Source organism: Numida meleagris, chromosome 6 (genome assembly GCF_002078875.1).
Source record: "Numida meleagris isolate 19003 breed g44 Domestic line chromosome 6, NumMel1.0, whole genome shotgun sequence".
Lineage (NCBI taxonomy): Eukaryota > Metazoa > Chordata > Aves > Galliformes > Numididae > Numida > Numida meleagris.
Genome location: NC_034414.1, coordinates 11,412,999 through 11,432,947, shown reverse-complemented (window position 1 = coordinate 11,432,947; position 19,949 = coordinate 11,412,999). Strand labels below are relative to the sequence as shown.

General features: G+C 37.1%; 1 protein-coding gene across 11 annotated transcripts in view; it reads left to right on the top strand.

Moving 5' to 3' along the window:
* SOX6 (SRY-box 6) overlaps nucleotides 1–19,949 on the top strand; it is a 410,347-nt gene that overhangs the window by 251,651 nt on the left and 138,747 nt on the right. For all 11 annotated transcript variants that reach the window (XM_021401613.1, XM_021401611.1, XM_021401609.1 and 8 more), the window contains 2 exons: nucleotides 11,808–11,980; nucleotides 15,485–15,553. In XM_021401613.1, the coding sequence (XP_021257288.1) occupies nucleotides 11,808–11,980; nucleotides 15,485–15,553 (242 nt within the window). The remainder of the gene's footprint in view (nucleotides 1–11,807; nucleotides 11,981–15,484; nucleotides 15,554–19,949) is intronic.

The window sequence follows — 19,949 nt, the reverse complement described above, 5'->3', positions numbered from 1 at the left end:
AGAGGCAAGATTACTAGAGTATGATCCCACTCCAAAACAAGTAAATCTATTGGCCTTTTTATAAAGCAGGTGCAATGACAACTGTGAAACAGATCTTGCCCCTCCTTGAAACCACAGATAAAAGAATGAATTACTGTCTTTGTTCTCATGGACCTTCCTGTGCAAGAGATGCTCAGGTTCCCTATAAGGTGCCATATCATCCTCCATAAAACTAGGTTAGCACGAGGGGAATGTACAGTAATTACATGGTTTTTTTCACCTCATTTGCCCTTGTTCAGTTGCAGGTGTACATCTAAAAGCTGTGAATGGACTTCAGCTCTCACTTCTTACCATCACTTCATGCATATATTTCCAGACATTACAGTTCAAAATGTTCCTCACTATTTTAAGAGAAGAATCACGTTATTTCTGCAAATACTGTGACAAAAAGCAGAAAAAAAAATGCTATTCAGAACTTTTTTCAATAGCTTGCTGATTAAAATGGGAAACTTAATTAAAACATATGATTCTTTTTCGTCTTCATAATTAATCTGCAGTTGAGACAATGTGAGAAGACTGAAAAAACAAGCAGAAGCTTCTTTTACATCATGAACTTTTTTTATGAAAGACAAATTGCAGCTAAGGAAATCACAAGTAACTGTAAGTCCTGTTATACAGGAAAATTAATGTCATCTAATTCATATGAGCTATACTCATCAGATGAGATATTAAACTAACTTCCTCTAAACTCAGCTTCCTTCCAGTCATTTTTATGAGTGTACATATACAATTCTCTTTCCAGAATAAGATTAATAGAACAGATATTTAGTTCATCCCTGTGATTGAAGATACAAGTTTTAATTGGAGAGCTCTTTCTTCCAAACAAGTGCTTTCTTTTTTTTTTTTTTTTTTAGAATTGTATCATGTTTACATAATAAAAAAATAAGACTCATTTTGAAGAGTGCCATGGTACCCAGAAATCACTTGTTAAAGTTAAAATTGAATATGGAAACAAAATGATTTTTATCCAGCTGTGCTCTGTTATGAAAGAACAATCAATGAAATGGAGCAATTTCAAAATCAGTCCTGAATTCCCTATTTACATTTTTTTCTTCAGCAGACTCTTAATCTTTGCATGTTGGTTGATAAGATCCTACTTATTCCAGACTGTCATCAGTTGTGACTCTAAACATTGTAATTCCAAAGGAGACACTATCTTTGATTACATATAAGCAAAACATCACATCTTGCCATCTTAAATAGAAAGGTACAAAAAATATCTTTCTTTCACCTTTTACAGCAATTTTTATATGAATGTTAGAAATAGCTTAGCATTCACATGTCAGACCACCCATCCCTCCTCATCAAGGCACAGTTGCAAATATTCAACTAGAACTTGAATACTTTTCTTATTTTCTGGAAATGAAGTTTAGGGGTTTTATGACTAGTGCAGTAGAACTCTGTTCAGTAAACTTTGTGTGTCAGAAGAGGAAAAAAAAAAAAAAAAAGAAAGAAAAGTTATTAAGCATAATCCAGAAAGGAAAATTATGCCATTGTGTTGATATTCCTCTGAAGATGACATAAAAAGCAGGGCACTATTTCACTGCATAAGCATCTCATTCTCAGTTTCTGTAGTTTCACATTAATCTATAAGCTACTCATGGAGAGAGTTAAGAATTTCAGAATAAAGTGTATTTAAAATTTCTAATACTATGCACAGTCTTGTACATCATCCTCACACGATACTGTCAGGACAAAGCATTCTCAGACATAAAGGTGCTTAGAAGAGACATACGTTTAGAGAATTCCTTACTAACCTTTCTCCATACATAATGTAGTAAGTTGTATAGAAACCAAGAAATAGAATGATAGTAATATTTTTCCATAATGTTCAGTGATATTTTGCATTTTTAATTTGATATATCTGCTATTCATCCTTTGACAATTCCAAAATTCAGCCAAAGCTGATGAAAGGCCTAGTGTGTTTTGAATCAGGTTCACAGACAAAATAATAGGGAACATGAACAAATGACTTTACCTGCTATGTGTGGTTCATATGGATGCATTATATTTATGGGAATATGGTGATTAGTTTTCATACTGTTGAAAATAAAAGGTATTTCTACTGAAGTTTCTGGAGTTACATGTATATATATATACATGTATATAAATATACTTGTATATTTAGAGAATTAGTCTCACTGAGTTGTTAGTTCCATTGCATTAAATAAGTTATGAGCACTGCGAACATCATTGTTTTTAAGGGACTCGATTTTCTGATATTCAGTGTTTGTGGTCTAGTCACCAGAAGATGAAAAATTGGATATCTCTATTTCCATTTCCCTAAGATAATGCCCCTGTTTTGCTCTGTGATGCCTTAAAGGATTATAGGACTATTGGCTTGGTGTTAGCTGTACAGACCTTGCAAAGAGAAAGTTGCAGGATTTAAGTTTCAGACCTTTTCTGTGACTGTCATAACAAGTTGAGGAAGATATAACATTGATCTGCTATTGCTTTTTGTGCTTCATATGCGTTCTCTGAAAGCAAGCAGTGAACTAATCTTGTGCCATTTTCATTTAAGATAGTAACTTCACTAAAATAAAATAAAAAAGAATAAAGGAAAACAAAACACTAGTAAATATGACCTGTGTGGGGTTGTTTGCACAGAGAAAATTCCAATCCTGAAAGCTGATTCTTATAGTGAATGATGTTTCACTCTTTCTGCCATCTTTATTAACACAGTTTCTGGCATAAAATCATAGAATGGCTTGGGTTGGAAGGAACCTTAAAGACCAGTGTGTTCCAACCCCCATGCCATGGCAGGGACACCTTCCACTAGACCAGTTGCCCAGGGCCCCATACAACCTGGCCTTGAACACTTGCAGGGATGGAGCATCCACAGCTTTTTTGGGCAACCTGTTCTAGTGCTTCACCATTCTCTGAGTAAAGAATTTCCTTCTTATGTCAAATCTATACCTATCCTACCCTCTTTTAGTTTAAAGCCGTTGTCCCAGCTGGCTGAGGGAATTCATTTAACTCTACTGCCTGCAATTTATAGCTTGTCTAGTATAGGGTGTAGTGTACTGTCACTATGCTCCCTGATAAAATGTAGTTTTTCTACAGAAGAGGAAATGTTATACAATTACATAACTGAGTTAAGCTTTCTGTTTATCATTTTTTTCACTTCTAATACCTCCTTTATCTTTCGGAGATTATGCATATTTTCTTAATATCCTATTCCTTTCTGTTATATGGCCCACAAATACAATCTGAAATCCTTACTGTTCCTATCCTCGGAATAAACTCCCTTCTCAATCTAAGGAAGTTCTGTCAATGGGGAAAAAAAAAGTAAATGGGAAAAACTGAAAGTGATGGTCAGGAAATTTTTCAAGTCTCACGTTCTGACTGAGTACCTTAAATGGATGGACCATCTTTCTTCCTCTCTTGTTTGCAATCTTTTTCCTTTAAAAAGCATTGGAATTGAGAGTTAGAGTCAATAATAACAATAATAATAATAATAATAATACAAATTTTGCTCTATAACACCACCATGTTCATTTTCTTTTGGTGTATTGTGCCCTGGGCTACAGTCTCCTCGGTTAAAAAAATAAAACTACTCATTTTTCTTTTCTCTTTACATCATCTTTTAGTGTTTGTATCACTGTACAGATTACTTACAGCCTGTGGCCTCTGCTGTATCATTATGTTCTATTTCAGCAAGAACAGGTTGGCTGCGAGTTTTTAGTTGGAATGCATAATATGTATTTCCCTGTTTATATCAAGTATTATCACATTTTTCCCTCCATATAGTCTTAACAGATCTTACTGAGTATATATGAAGCATTTCTAGAACCACTTGAAACACTAAAACATTCATAACTGAATCTTGACTTGGTGTTGAAAAACCCTAGCAATAATTGATTCAAAAAATTGTCTTCCATTTGCACATGCATGAATTAACAGTTAATATGTACTTCTGATATTATTTAGAATATGAGGTGACACATTGTGGAATTTGAGAATCACCCCGGGAAACTGGAAAAAGTATTTTTTTTTCTTATTTGAGTAAACAATTTTGAAATAGAATTGTATATCTCTAAATATAGTTAAAGTCCTCCAATGCTTATGTCAGATACAGTTCTTTTCATATGTATGAAAGAAAGAGTGAGAAGTACAATCCATTTATTGGAATTCTGCTTCTTCCATGGGAGGAGGGGGAGGCTGAAGCTCTGGCTAACATCACATTCTTTTGTACATTCCTGAAGTGGATTAAATTTTAGGACTCAACTGTGGATTTAGCACATTGCTAAAAATGGTGCAAGGTACCGTTGTGCTGCTCCATGGACTGACCAGAAACTACTCAATCCAGTCCTATACCTAAACAGAAATTACTTTGTCAGTTTTGGAGCTGCTTGGTAGTAACTTATGAATAGTTCATGTTGATCTGGTCACTGCAGTGTTTTCTCTTGAATGTCCTACTTTAGTTTGATTAGAGCTATTGCAAAAAAGAGTCCAGCAAGAGAACCAATGAGTATAAGGTATTCCTCAGGAAACACCTAGGAATTGCTACAAGATGATAACAGAAAAAAAAAAAAAAAAAGTTCAGAAAACAGATGAGATTAAAAAAAAAAAGTTAAAGGCTTAGAAAGCAACACTGTCTCAGAAGACCCTGCTAAAGCTAAGGTACAAGCATTTGCTGAGAAACGCTGAAGCAGATAAGCCTGCCTCAGTTGCCATCAGGCAATAGCAAATCTGTAGGGGAAATATTCAGCTGGATTACTGTGTACATTCCTGTGAGTTATTTGTTCTTAAAGAAGAATAAACAGCTCTGTGATTTATAAAGTCTGAAGAAGGGATAAACCCTTCATATTCTTCTAAGAATGGAAAAACAAATGAGTGAAATTCTTTACATGGTTGAATTAGGCACAGTAGAGCATGAACGCTTGGAAGTGCAATGGTAAAGTGGGGACCTGTGAGGGCACTCACACCGAGGGACTCAAGTTTCCCTCTTGCCACTGTCCCATCTCAGTGTCAGGGAGAGATCTGGATGTGCATTGCTCTTCTGCACATGTGCAGTGTCCACTGGCTGGGCAGATGGCTCGTGCGGTGGACGAGAGCCCCAGTGCCACCCAGACTAAGTGGCAGTAGGTGCAGAATCCCACTGATGGCTGGAGACAGGCCTGCAGCTTGGCATGCACAGTGCTGGAGGTGGCCTTTGTGACACACAGAGCAGCCCTGCTGTCACTGCCCTGGCTCCCTCCTGCACTTCTGGGTGGGAACGCTCACATGGGAAATGAAGGCTTGTCCCTACCTGGCTGAGGCAATTAATCTCCACTCTGCTCCCTGCAATTTATAGCTTGTCTAGGAAAATATCTGGCCTGTGCTAGATTGGAGTTGTATTAAAACTCTCCTGTTCTGCAAATCATACTCAGTTTCAAATAGTTTCAGACCACTCACTTCTAGGAAATGGCTTAAACATATGAAGTTTCATGGTTTTGAAATTAGGATGAATGCTGGAGATCAACAGTTAAGCATTATCGTCCTTGTCATAAGAATAAGATGCTTTGTGATAACTGCAGACATTTTTTATTTTTCTGAATGACAAACAGATTTTACTCTATAGAACATTTTCAGCGGTTCCTAATGTTAATTTGCATTACTGTGTGTGGGCTTAGAGTGTTAATTTTTCCTTGCTAAAAGTTTTAAGTCACAGAATCATTTTGCAACATACGGGTGGGGAAAGTCTCACACCTCTGCAAGAAAAGCTATCCAGCATGATTTGCATGCTGGACATGTTTGCCGTGCTGCCTTCTGCACTGGGATGCAACAAAGCACAATGGAAGCATTTATAGAACTTTTTATTGACTGAGGACTGGACAGTAGCATATGGGAGCATCAACAATTGCGAACTGATAATGAAATAAAGAAATTCCAGTATTCTCGTGATAGAAAAAGAAGGGGGAAAAAAGTCATTCAGAACTTAGTCATATTGGTTCAGCTGTTGTAACCAAAGATTGATAAGATAATAGAGGTCTTTGTGGCTGTTTTCTACTGAAATGCTTTATCTTTATGATGCACTTGGGGCCATTTAGAGTGGAAAGCTTTTTAAACTGCTGTTGGAGTTAGAACTCAAATTAGATGCTATTGCAATGGCAAGGGGGCTCCTTAGTGAGGCAGCCCTCACAAAGTGACTTTTATCTCCGAAGCCCTTCCATTACATTGTTACTTTCTTCTGTTTTCCCTGTTTATTTTTGTTGACTTTTGCTGCCCTATTTTGTGGCATTTAAAAAGTGACCCAATCAAAAAAGGGTAAATGCTAAACGCTGGACAGAGCCTGTGAAGTAAAGACATCACAGCCTATCTGATGTGTGCTGCAGACTGCCGTGTTAGACAGAATGCTTTAACCAGGTTATCTCTGGGCAGCTAAGATCAAATACACTTTCTTTTAAGTCTAGCATTGTGGCTTTGCTTTCTTCTCAAACAATGTCCATTAAAAAAAAAAAAAAAAGAAAGAAACTAACACAGTAATTGATTCATAGAGGCCTTTTTTTTTAAAATGCTGAAATTGCTTAAGCTGATTCAAAATCATTTTTGATTGTTGGTTGAATTACTTTGGTTGCTAGTACTTTGGGACTGCAGTTATGTGATTTAAAGCTTTTCTTAGTTTCTGGCACAGTTCGCAGTTCTTTCTTGCATTACTGTCTTTTGGTTTCATATAAGTCATACTATGTTCATTCTAAAAACATAACAAAAATAATCATTTGTGATTCATTAATTTGTATTTCCTGTAGGTATGCAGGATGAAAGTTAGTTTAGATGCAGTAAATAAACAAGGATGATATTTTTAATGCTTTATACTCATCATGGAATTTGAGAGAAATGATAATACTTTGCAGCTGTATACAGATCCTGTGCAAAGATCCCAAAGCGCTTTAGAAACATCAGCTAGCCAGGCATGAGCACCTCTGACTGGTAGTCTTGTATTTGGGTATATGTTGGGGAGCTAAGGCAAGCACATTCAGGAACCCACAGTAATTTATTGTCACAGCTAAAAATCTGACTTCAGCAAGCTTTGGATCAGGCCTATAAATTTTTGGCTTACTTATGACTACCTTACTTTATCCTTTATTCCCAGGATAGAATATGTAGTTATATCTTGTTTTCTTTTGCTTGGTGTCAAAGAGATTAGTTTAGAAGTCTATTTTTTGTTATTCCTGTTTTTTTTCCTTTGCCAACAGTTATTGCTCTGCTTATATCTTATGACAACTTGCCACAAGGACAGTTCCAAATCCAACTCTGAAAAGCCTCCTGTGTTTGTTAACAGGCAGATATGTCAGTATATCTCAATATAGTCTAAATATGCAGTAATAGGTAATGGAAATGTGGTAAGGTGGTAAATCAGGGATTAATTTAGGAATTATAGTTATATTCTCTCTCTAGTTACAGCATACTAGATTTAAATATTCTTTGAAACACTTTAAAAGAATCTAGGTAGTTAAAATGCAAAAGGGTGCTTCTGATTTTTATTAAATGCATTTTATTGTAAGATGTGTGATCTTCCTCTTCCATTGTATACCAGAAATAATGTGGTGCTGTGATCAATTTTAAAAGGCAGGTCTTGCCACAGACAGAATTCTTTCTAAATGTAATTTTAGACCACAAGTTGAACTCTTCCTTCTTTTTCAGTAGATTTATAGCTACTTTTTATTTTCTCAGTCCTGGTTAGATTGACCTATGACCAGAATTTCTCAAAAGTTGTCTTTGATGCTTTAGTTCTGTTCAGTCTGACCATTTTATCTCAATCTGTGCTCCAATCTACACAAAAACAACAATGACCAACAGAAAAATTAAAATTGCATTATTTTTGGAGCTTATGACAATAAGCACAAAGTCAAGAGTATATATCCAAAGGACTATCGCAAATAAAAAACTCTTTTTTTCAGAACTTCTGGTGAAAGTAATTGTTATATTTGCAGTTTTTAAAAAAGTCTTTAAACACTATTGAGTCCTCAACAACACAAATTTTTAAATACTGCTGTTGAGGGGAGTCAATAGATCAAATTCAGTTTATCTGAAGTCACTGAAATAAAGGCCCCTAAGAAAAATGTGTCAAATTTAAAGGTCTTTCGTAACTGAAGACCATTTTGTGATAGAGCCAAAGGTTAATAAAATCAGTACTGAATGTAGCAATTTTACAGATAAGCTATTCACAACTAGTGTAGTTACTTGAATAAAAAGCTAATTCAGTTCTAAAATGCCACATGCAGTAGCAGTGAATAGCTGCTTTTAGGTGCTTTCTGGAGGAGGATAAAATACAGAATCACAGCACTCTTCTTTTCCAGCATCCCTGGCTGCCTGTAAATTGCTGTGAATGGGACTGTAGGCTGACAGGCTCTATTAAGACAAACTGCCTTTCTCATCGGAGAGATAAAATAAATCAGGTGTTTAGTCAAATTAAAATACTTCAGATGGAGCAGGCCCTGGGGAGCACTGATCCACCTGACAAATCTGAGAGAAACTCAAGACAGATGTGTTTTGGGGATAAGGAAGATCCCATGGAAAAAAAATGCACTGCTGTCTTTGGAGCAGGGGAATAGGATTAGAAGAGAGAAAGAGAGCTGTGATATATAATATTTTATGGATGCTGGCATATTTACTGTATATTTTTTACTAAGCTTTTTGTTTTATCTGTTTTTATGGCAAATACATTTTACAGAGAGCTATACTTTATTTTATTTATAGATATTTTTTAGTCAGCAGAAGAAGTTTATTTACTGGTAATGAGTTTAGGAATCTCATTGCTTGCTGCCGTAAGTGGATGCAAAACAGATGATGATGGCACACAGCTACTGATGACCTCTCTTGGCCCAGCCAGATCAGCTCAATCTGGTCTGCATTCTGAGCAAGTTGTTTTTATTGATATTTAAACTGTAAAATAATGGTTGGGATTTTCCACCCTAAAATTAAATTATACCTCCTCCTACACTCTTCATACAACAACATTCTGCATCTTTTGCTTTTTCTTGTCTTGAGCCATGTTCGGTTAGGTGTCATGCAGCTTCGTGGAGGTCTCCTTATTTTCCAGAAGCGCAGTGTACTTTTTGCGGTCATCAGTTCTATCCTGTTGTTGGATTACATAGCACAGTACAAATTAAAGAGTAGAGTGTTTTAAATGGGGTTATTCATTTTAGATGTGTTTCTCAGAGGGGAAAAAAAAAGAAAGAAAAACAATTACTATAAGTTTCTGAATAGGAACAGTTATTTCTGCTCTCTATTGTATAAAATTAAAAAAAAAAAAAAGAAAGAAAACAAAATGACCTTATAAATTTGCTGCAACTATATCAAACAGTTCTGCCTAATCATAACAAAACAATAAAATGTCATAGCGTTAACAAGCACTCTTTGTGGTACCTTTCTGCTCATGTTATGAAGCAAGCAGAGAGTATACAAAGTATACAGGATAAGACAGAAACAGAGTGGGAGATGAATATCTGTTTTGGGTGTGTAAAATATTTTATGACTGTAATATCAGAGGTCTGCATTACAATGCCAAAGCTGCCTGACAGATGTGAAAGTCTCGAGCTGTGGTTTCCCAGGTGGCAGTGAATGGCAATAAGTATCATTTGAGGCAGCAGGTTGCTTCCTATTGGCTTTCTAAAATAGGTGGACTGATTGATCTCTTCCTGCCATAATGGGCTAGTAGGGTATTTTTGGCAGAGGAGTCCTTTATCTGTAAAAATAAATGTCAGTGTACTATAACAGATTCCAAAGCACCTAACTAACCTTTCATCCGTGGTGCAAAATATTCAATACTAAATCAAATTGAAGTTAAAGAGGGTTAACGTTAGTCTATTCTGAAGTCCTAGATAATCAAAATGATGTCAATAGCGTGGAGCTCACTACAGGCTAATGGATCCTAGCAATATCTTCAGTGCAGATATTTTCCCAGCCATATACCTGCCCAGGCTTAGTTTTAAAATCTTTTTAAAGTTTGCTTTGGAACAGCTTTTTGCAGAAAAAGTCTTTTCTTGTTTCAGTTGTCCATATCATACTAAGGATTTGCAGTAAGTTTGAATATTTGAGTGTCCTGCAGCTTTAACTTCATGTAGCCATTATATTTCTAGGCTAACCATTTCTAAAACTTTTACTGCAACATGAGAAGTTATTTGTGGTTCCCTGTCAGAAGCCTTTGCCACATGCATATTGAGATAAGATTTGGCATTACGGAATGCTGAAAGATCAATACGTTGCAGACTTAAAACTAGGATAGTTAATAGTGTCTAAGAGATTGAATATTTTCAGTACTTTATATAGTAAAATGCAATTAACAACTGTACAGAAAAACAGGTACCTTTTGTATCTGTGAGTTTGCTTTGTTTATAGTGAATGAGTTAAGCCATCTTTTGATAGAAGGCAAGTGTAGATGGAGGCTTTTTGTATGACACTTGTGCAAATGAAAGCCTGTCTAAGAGCATTACTGGTCCTGTCACAGCACGATGTAAATGGTAGAGCATCTTGGGTTTGTGACCTGCTTAGCTAGAGTCTGTTTTGTTTTCCCTCTCCTTATGAAACCTGTCAACCTCTTTCTTCTCTTCCCTAGAAGATACCCATCTTACTCCTGGGAAGAAGGTGGAGTCATAATTTTGGTGACAGTTTCTCCATTTCCTCCCAGGTCCTGTTCCTCACACATTTTCTTCCTCTTCAGAAAGCCCTGTGAATTCCTTATCACAATTGTGAATGGAGGAAAGGAAGAATTGCTAATACCCCTCTCTTATTCTGCTTTTCCTGCCGTTGTGGCAGATAACAGACTTGACTGCTTCTCAATTTGCTTAGCTTCTTCTCTAACTCTCAATTCTCCTGTACAACTTACAATTGGTTCATTTATGTTCTTTCCAACATGTGAACCTCCTTCGTATGCTCATCCCATATTCCCAAACTGCTGCCTCAGCTTCTCTTATAGTGCTGGGGGTCTGAGAAGCTCACACAGGGTAATGCAGTGTACAGCTCAAATATGGGAGCTGACATTGCTGTTTGTGACAGAGTAATGTGTTCATATGTAAGATGGGATATTTTTGCATTGATTTGCAAAAGGACCCTGTACTCTTTACTTAGGAGACCCATGCAGTTTACCCATAAACAGACCATTAAGCATCATTAGCGCAAAGAATAAATGTACCGTAGTTTCATATTAATTAAGTGCTCTCTATAGAATAAACTTTGAAAGTTAAATGAAAATTTTTAAGCCGTTTTCTCAGGTTAGCCATTTCTCTTAGGGACAAGTAGAGTTCATTTTAAATACATATTCCATAACTAAAGCTTACATTTACCCAAATGACCCACCAGATATATGGGCATTTTAGAGAAATGATCAATAAACTATTAAACTCCTTCTTCGATGGAACAGCATCCTTTAAAATTTTCTTTATCATTTTTGCATAGTTAGGAAAAAAAAAAACCCTAACAAAATATATAAAGTGAAGGAAAATTATATCTAATAAACTGTGAATGTATTTGTCACACTGGGCAGATTTAGATGGAAAAGATATAGGGATTTGTACATATTGCATCATTAATTACTCCTGTCAGAAAAAAAAAAAAAGAAAGAAATGCTCTGTATCTTTTTGCTTCCGTTTTTGTTATATCCTCCACTCCTAAGAGCACAGGAAAGCTATGTGCTACATTCCTTTGGGATTTTTTAGTAAAATATATATTCAAGATACCACTTGAAATAAGCATGTTGGTGATTCAGCCAGTTATTTTTTTTGTGAATATTGCTTGATAACTCTTGTCTATCTCATATTTACAGTACATCTTTTCTGCACATTTAGGTACACCAGAAAGCCTGGCAGAAAAAGAGCGACAGCTCTCTACCATGATCACCCAGCTGATCAGCTTACGGGAGCAGCTCCTGGCTGCCCATGATGAACAGAAAAAGCTGGCAGCCTCACAAATTGAAAAACAACGACAGCAAATGGATCTTGCTCGCCAACAGCAAGAACAGGTGAGGATCCAAAAAAGAAACCTGTAAAAACCTGTGAAAATGTGAAAATGTGAAAATGTTTCATGCGGAATGCTAAACGTAAATATTGCTATATTGCTCTGCTCAGTGTTTCCTTTTTGTTGTTGTTGTTGTTGTTGTTGTTAAAAGAGCTCAAATATCTTCAGAAACTGCTGCTTTTTCCACGAAGAGAAAAACATTACAGAATCCTAAGAGAAAAGAGGGTGTGGAAATTCAAATAATTTCTTTCTTAGAACAAATTGAATTTGATAGATTTTACAGTTCTTACTTCTGTACTGAGATGTGATTTAGGAGTTGCCAATGAGCCAGACGGTAGCATTATTTAACTCTTCCTCTTTTTGACAAGAAAATAATTGGACAGAAAAATGTAACCCCAAAACTTCATGAGGTATATCTTATAAGTAAGGTTTGATTTGTTTGTTTGCATGTTGGTTTTTGTTTGTTCATTATTTATCTATTTAAAGAAATGCCGTTGTCCGAAGATCTCTCCGTTTCTCACTGTACAAAAGTGGAAGAACAGTGATCCCATACAGTAGTCCCCTAGGCATTAGATCAGACAGATCCAAATGAATGTGTGGTTTTTAGGAATCTGACATTATTACTAGAATTATCTTTTCGGTTAAAAGTATTTTATGGGATATATACAGCAATATATGCTCTGTTGATTTTAATGAGTTGTGACGTCTCGTATTTTATGTGCTTGAGTATTTGCCCACATGTAGGAATATGGACTCATCCCCTAATGGAAAATAACATAAAGGAACACTGTAAAAAATCAGAAGTTAGAATGTCATTTAGCCATCCAGAGATGACACAGTAATTAACTATTGACACTTGTGAATAAGCTAGCACAAATTAATCTTGACACATTTGCAGACGAGTGATATCTTACAGTGAACACTTTGTAATTATATTTCAAAATGAAAATTAAATGACACTTAAAACTAGGTTGTCATGCTCAATGAAGCAAGCATGTAGCTCAACCGATAGGCAAATAAAATTCAGAATTTGAGCCACATGGTGCTTGTGTACCCTACTTTACTGTGTCAAGTCTATACATCAAGATTCTGCTATGGTAAATTGCATTGTGGGATATTGGATACATTTTCCATCACAGTGCTGTTCTGTCTAAGAGGAACAACTGAGATGAGATGCTTCGTGGTATTTTTCTAGGTTTCTTCAGGAAATGCCGATTCAGATGGTATTACATTGTACATACAACTACAAAAAGCTGTTCACAGGCAATCAGAATTGCAGCAAGTCAGTGCCTTTGCATATGTAAACAAAGGTCTCACTGTTGCCTTGGCTATAGCTTACTACGTGAAGTAGCAGATGGGTCACCAGCAGCTCCAAACAAGCCTTGACATAGAGCACTGCGAATCTGTGAAAAAAGATACGTCAGAAAGAATGACCAATGATGCAGCTCCATTCGGTGTCTGATTTCAGTACGAAACTACAAGAAATTCCTTTCTGAAACTTAATATCATAATAATCTTTCAAATACCTTCACTGAGATTTTAGCAGCACGGAATGTGCTACAATGTGAGTAGAAACCCAGCAGAACTCATCTTTAGTGACGAGCAATACAGTCCAAATGAGTAATAGCACAACTGGTGTATTACTAATTAAAATAGTAACACAAGCACTCACATAGGTTTGTTAAATATACATAAATATATGTAGCACAGGGTTGCTTTTCCTAGCACAGACACCACTGCTGACCACTGATAACAGATGAGTTGAGGTGCTAAGAGCTGCTTCTGGGCACACAGGCACCTCTGTTTGAGCTGCCTGTTTAACTAACAGACTAGGGCCTGATTTTTCAGTCTGTGTTCACCATAAATTTATTGAATTTACTGGGAGATTTGTCCAGAAATATTTGACCACCGAGCACATAAAGGGAGTTTGATCCCTGTTGCAGGCATCATTGTTCTGGGCTTTGATAGTTTCTTGATTCCTTTTATGCTGCACTTTGCTTTGATCCAGTCCCAGAATCACAGAACTCAGTTTGTCTCTTTGAGGCCATGTGCAAGACTCAGAATGTATGGATTTTTTGTTGGTCTCCCATACAAAAGTGAATTTTAACTGCAGCAGTGAAAAAAATGACAGCTATTTCCAGGTGAAAAAGTGAGAGATGAAGAAAATGACAGACTTGATCTCTGTGTGCAGTTATGAGCTGTTAATATGTACCTGAAGGTTCCTTATGAGTTACTCTGAACAGTTTGCACTGACTACATGATTGTTTATTTCCAAATCAATCTTGCTACTTTTCCTTCAATTTTTTTTTAATCATAAAAATACTTTGTTTAGCTTTCTCTGTTTACAACAGAGTGTGCTCGAGGTTTTGCCAAAATGGAAACAGTGGGCTTGAGTGATCAAAGTACCAATGTCACCAAATTCATGCTGTTTTATGGGATTCCTCTGCTGTAGATAAATATCGATAGGAGAGGAAATTATATTTGAGAAATGAAAGCAGAAGTGCTGAAGCTGGAGCTTCTAGGAAACACAAATCTTGTCCTTTTTACAGTCTGCTGTGCAGTTTGCCTCCTAAAGCAACTGTCCAGTCACCCCACCCCTTCCCATGGCTTTTTGCTGCAGCTGCAGGCTGCCTTACCCATCACGAGGAGCAGCTCTGACGGCAGGATTCCCTTTCCCTTCTGCCTTTGCATGCTGATTTTGGAGAGTGTGTAGGAACAGTCAGGGCAGAGCGGCATCTCTCATGAGTCTTTGTTCTCCCCCGTGCTTGCTTCTCTCCTCTTAGAGATGTATCGAACCTTTACTCTCAAGATCATTTACTGAATCTACCAACTGAGAGTGGGAATATGTACTTATTTCACAGTGTTGTGTTGAGGATGACCTACTGAGCATCAAACGCCGCTTTTATACTGTGCAAGTCCGTACTTCCTTGAGTAGTCTCAAGGAGGACTTTGAGATTCATAAGAGAAGCAACGTGCTGCTCACTGTGAATGAAGTTAAGAGAAGCTTGCCCTAGGATCTTGTACTGAATAGTGAGACATCTATAAATACTAGCTAAGGCTCCAGTTCAGCAAAGCAGGAAAATGTGTGTTTAACCTTAAGCACCTGAGTAATCCCATCCCCATTCAGCAAAGCACTTAATTTTAAGCATGTGTTTCATTCCCATTGTAGCTAACGGTAATGCATCATAGACAAAGTTCACCATGGGCTTAAACGCTTTGTTGAATAGCGATGAGATTATTCACATGCACACAGCTAAACCTATGTTTTTATGCTTTCCTGAGTTGAGGTCTAAGTGCTTCAAATACATATTTCTTACAAGATAACTACACTTTCATGTTGCTTTTAAGTTTAAAATGTTTATATCACATGCACAGATAATAAATTTCATTTAAAAAAAAATGATCCTTGATAAAAATGAAGTAAAAAATATCAGAAAAAATTTTCACTCAATAATATTGAAATGTCAATATTACTGTTTTAATTTAATGGAAGTTTTATTTCTAATAGATTGCAAGACAACAGCAGCAACTTCTGCAACAGCAGCACAAAATCAATCTACTGCAGCAGCAAATTCAGGTCAGTGTGTTTTATTGCTCTCTTCTGATTATACTTAAATTCCATTTATGGAGTTGGAAGGATCTAAAATAAAGCAGCCACATGCTTTACTAGCATGCCCCAGTAAAGAAGCTTTTTAGGAAAGGTCTCCGTGCCTTCAAAAATTATTGTTAAATGCATTTTTGTTGGACAGAGATTTTCTTCAATGAGCAGAGCATTTGCAGTTGTTTTTTTTTTCCTGAATATTATGAGTTTAATGCTGATTTCTTTATCTTATGACTTTAATGCTGATATCTGTATTCAGCTTGACTTATTGTGTGAAGTAAAAGCAGAGTTTCAGTAATTGTTTGTAGATTTCCTTATCCTACAAAGTTTGTAAGAAGGTTAGAAGATTATTTTAATTTTTATTAACTAAAGCAAACAGCTGTCCAGTAGGAAAACATACACCGAGATACCATTAATTCCCTGGGACCAGTCAGCTCGTGTACAAAGAACCATAGGTATAAATATCCTGTGTACTGTTAGAGGAAGAGCATTATATTGAGCACAGCCCTGCCAAAAGGGACCTGTGGGTACTGGTGAATGGCAAGCAGGACATGAGCCAAAAAATTTCCCCTGCAGCCCAGAAAGCCAACCATCTCCTGGGCTGCGTCAGAATAAGTGTGGTCTACAGATAGAGGGAGGAGATCTTGCCCCCCTGCTCTGCTCTGGTGAGATCTCATCTGGCGTACTGCATCCAGATGTGGAGTCCTCATTACAGGAGAGATGTGGACCTGCTGGAGCACATCCAGAGGAGGGCCCCAGAAATGATCCAAGGGATGGAACACCTCCCCTACGGGGACAGGCTGAGAGAGCTGGGGCTGTTCAGCCTGGAGAAGAAAAGGCTCCAGCTCCCTGGAGCGGCCTTTCAGTATCTACAGGGGTCTGTATGCAGGAAGGGGACAGACTCTTTTGCATGGCCTGTTGTGATAAGGGGAAATGATTTCAAACTGAAAGAGAGGAGATTTACATTGGATATAAAGAAAGGGATTTTTTTTGCAATGGAACAAGTTGCCAAGAGAGGTAGTGGAAACCCCATCCCTGGAGACTTTCAAAGTCAGGCTGGATGGGGCTCTGAGCACCTGATGTAGCTGTAGGTGTTCCTACAACAACCAACAACTACCCAACAACAACCTGCAGGGTTGTTGAACTAGACGACTTTTAAAAGTCTGTTCCAACTGAAATGATTCTCAGATTCTCTGATTCAGTGAACTTGTACCTGCATGGATCTGGGAGTGCTCCGCGGGTATTCAAATACATGTGCTCAGAACCTGGTTTAAATTTGTACAAATTGATCCAATCTCAAGTGTATACACAGGTATGAAATGACACATAGATAGGTTGCTGTGAAAGTAATGTCTCCTATTTATCTCATCGAAATGAAAACAGATACAAAGATAACGTTATTTGATAGATCAAATTCTTACAAAACACTATTTTTCAACGTAGTCACCACCACTTGCTATGCATTTTTGCTGGCAATGAACAAGAGCCTGCATCCCACACTCATAAAAATCTTCACCAGTGGCGGCTGTCTCTGACATCTCTGCTGAAATGCACCACACATCCACTGTCTGGTCTCCATAAATGTTCAGCAATATCTTTCTCTGACATTGTCAGCCAACATAATAAAATAGGAGACATTACTTTTGGGGTTGACCTTGTAGATAAGAGACACTGTTGACACGCGATTCTGTTGCCTTCTCTGCTTCCCACTTCAAAAGTATTTTCAGGGAGCTGTTTTTGGATTGAAATATTTCATTTTGGTCTAACAGACTACTGTGTTCCGAACCATTTCCTTAAGTTTGAACTATCAGCTGATTGCCATGCTATTAGATTGCAAAACTGAAGGCTTTTTTTCTCTCATACAAAACATGTAAATGCTTTTACAAATATTATAATGCAGTTTCCGTTGGACTCTAATGAGTTTAATCAACATTTATATGTGTTGATACCTGGGCTGAGAGATACAATTGAATTTTAAAGCATTGCATTTGTCACTGTCTATTGGAAGACTGCACATTCATATTTGGGGTACACTGAGGGTGGAAGAGATGTTAGAATTATGAAAGGAAGAAGGATACCATCTTGTTTCCTAAGGGTTAACTGCAAATCTGGCTTCAGAAAACAAAAAATTATATAAAAATCTGTGCTTGATATAAAAGCTAACATTGAAACATAACTGAATGCACTAAACAGAAGAGTTATTTGTAGGAGAAGTTTAAAATGTCTAAATTCCTTTAAAAATTAGGACACAGAAAGAGGAATCATACCAGCTCATATTTGTCCGTATTTGGAGAATGTGCATATGTGTTACTGGGAGGTGTTCTGCTCTCCAGTAAAAAGTTTAAAGGCACTTTATGTTTCAGTTGAATCACTACTTTCCAGTAGCTTTACCCTTCCTCTGGTGCCAGGGAAATGCATCTTAGAATAGCTTGCAGATTTGTTTTCTTGCTCACTCCCAAGTTTCCTCATTTGTAATGCTGAACTCCACAAGTTTTTTTTTTTGTGTCCTTTCCTAGACACATAGGCTAATAGGCATTTTAATGATTGTTTTGTTAATATGAGCTAAATTTCTGTGATCCTTCCCTATATTTGCTTTAAAATTCTTGCCAGTAGTGTAAGCTACTCTTATTCCTTAGTTCATTAGGAGTTTGTTTTTTTTATTTATCCTTATATTTGCATGGAACAAATGATACTGATGTGGGTCAGGTGAATCTTATCAGTGTATTTGAGACAGAGAGGACCATTTCCTCTCCTAGATTGCTAGCTAGACTGTTAATGCATGTCTCATTGCCTGAGGAACATAATCAACTTCAGTATGAAACACTATGAATACTGGGCAAATGCCATCTCAAAAGCTTGTTATGAGATTGTTTCCTGGGCTAAACACCAGCTTACATAGTACATTCGGTTGTAAGCCATGTGATTCCTCTTTGTTTATTGGTTCTCACTTAATTCTGTGTAAGGTTTGCTAGCCAGGAGTTGCTTGGGAGAGAAGTTATTTGCTAGGTCACCTTGACAGTTCATAGTAGGTTTTGTTGCTGTTAAATTTATTCTGAGTGTTGCAGTTTGTTGAGGCCTGTAGCTCTCTAAGGACGGACTATAGGTGGGATGGAACTAAATGAGGGGGAGGTGACAGGGAAGTGACTGGGCTGTTTCTCCCAGGCTCCCTCCCAGCAACTTCTCAGGAAAACCCAATACTGAGATGCAAGTCTTACTACTTATGCTAGGTGGAATTCATCATACCAAAAGTAGATAACTACAGTATATATTGTCTCAATTAATTATCCAGATTGTTTTTACAGTAGGCAGAGAGGAGCAGAGTGAATAATTTCAGGATCTAATTCATCTTGCCTTAAAGTAGACATTTAAAATATGTCAGATGAATTGTTCCCTAAAATGGCAGTTTTTTCTCCATTAACTATAAAGGGATGCAGCTGCTACTGCCTGTGATGTAGAGGTCTGAAGTGAGATGAGGTGAATCCTGCACTCTGTGGCTTGAGGGGGAAAAGGCAATTTTCTAATAAACATCTACATTCTTAGCTTATTTCTTTGGTTTTGGTAGAATTTGGGACTGTACCCCTGATAACCTTCTTGATTTATTCAAAAGGTCTATTTGTTTAAAGATACTCTTGAGCAAGCCTTTTCAGAAAGCGAAAATGACTTACATAATACGATGTGGATGTTTATCTATACTTTGTATGCAGGGAAAGACAATAGCACTGTTCCATGCCTCTCCCCTTTAGAAGAGATTACAAAATGGAAGTAGTCCAGGTGCCAGTTCAGTCTGGGCAGAGCTACTCAAAGTAAGTACAGCATGTTCTCCAGTGTGCAGGAGTAGGGCATTGCTGTGCAGTGTTATCATCACAAGACACATAGTGTACCGCTGTCATCTTCTGAGGTACAGTGCTAATTTTTAAACAATTTCCATGAGTAAGTGCACCTAGTTCATTTAACCCTTTAAACAATTAGAAGTAACTGGAAATTGAACTTACAACATTTCTGTCAACAAAATAGAAAAGTGGAAATAATTCATATTAAATAGAACACATCCTTCCCTGGATACCTACTGGGTTAACTTAATGAGCATTTTCATTATTTATTATTTATAATTTATGATGTTTTCTGCTATTTGTTTATTTTCAATGGTTTACGGGCGTTCAGCCCAGTTCTGTGACGAATGGGACAGGGGACCCACGGACCCACGCCCCAGGAAAGGGAAAAGGGAAAAAAGGGTAGGGAGATGGGCCTGAGAGCAAAACAACGACAACAATCTGAGGAAAAACAAACTAACTTACTAAATAAGATACTGGAATGCAAAGCAACACACTATAATACAATATAATTACAATTTAAGCTAATAAATCCAATACAG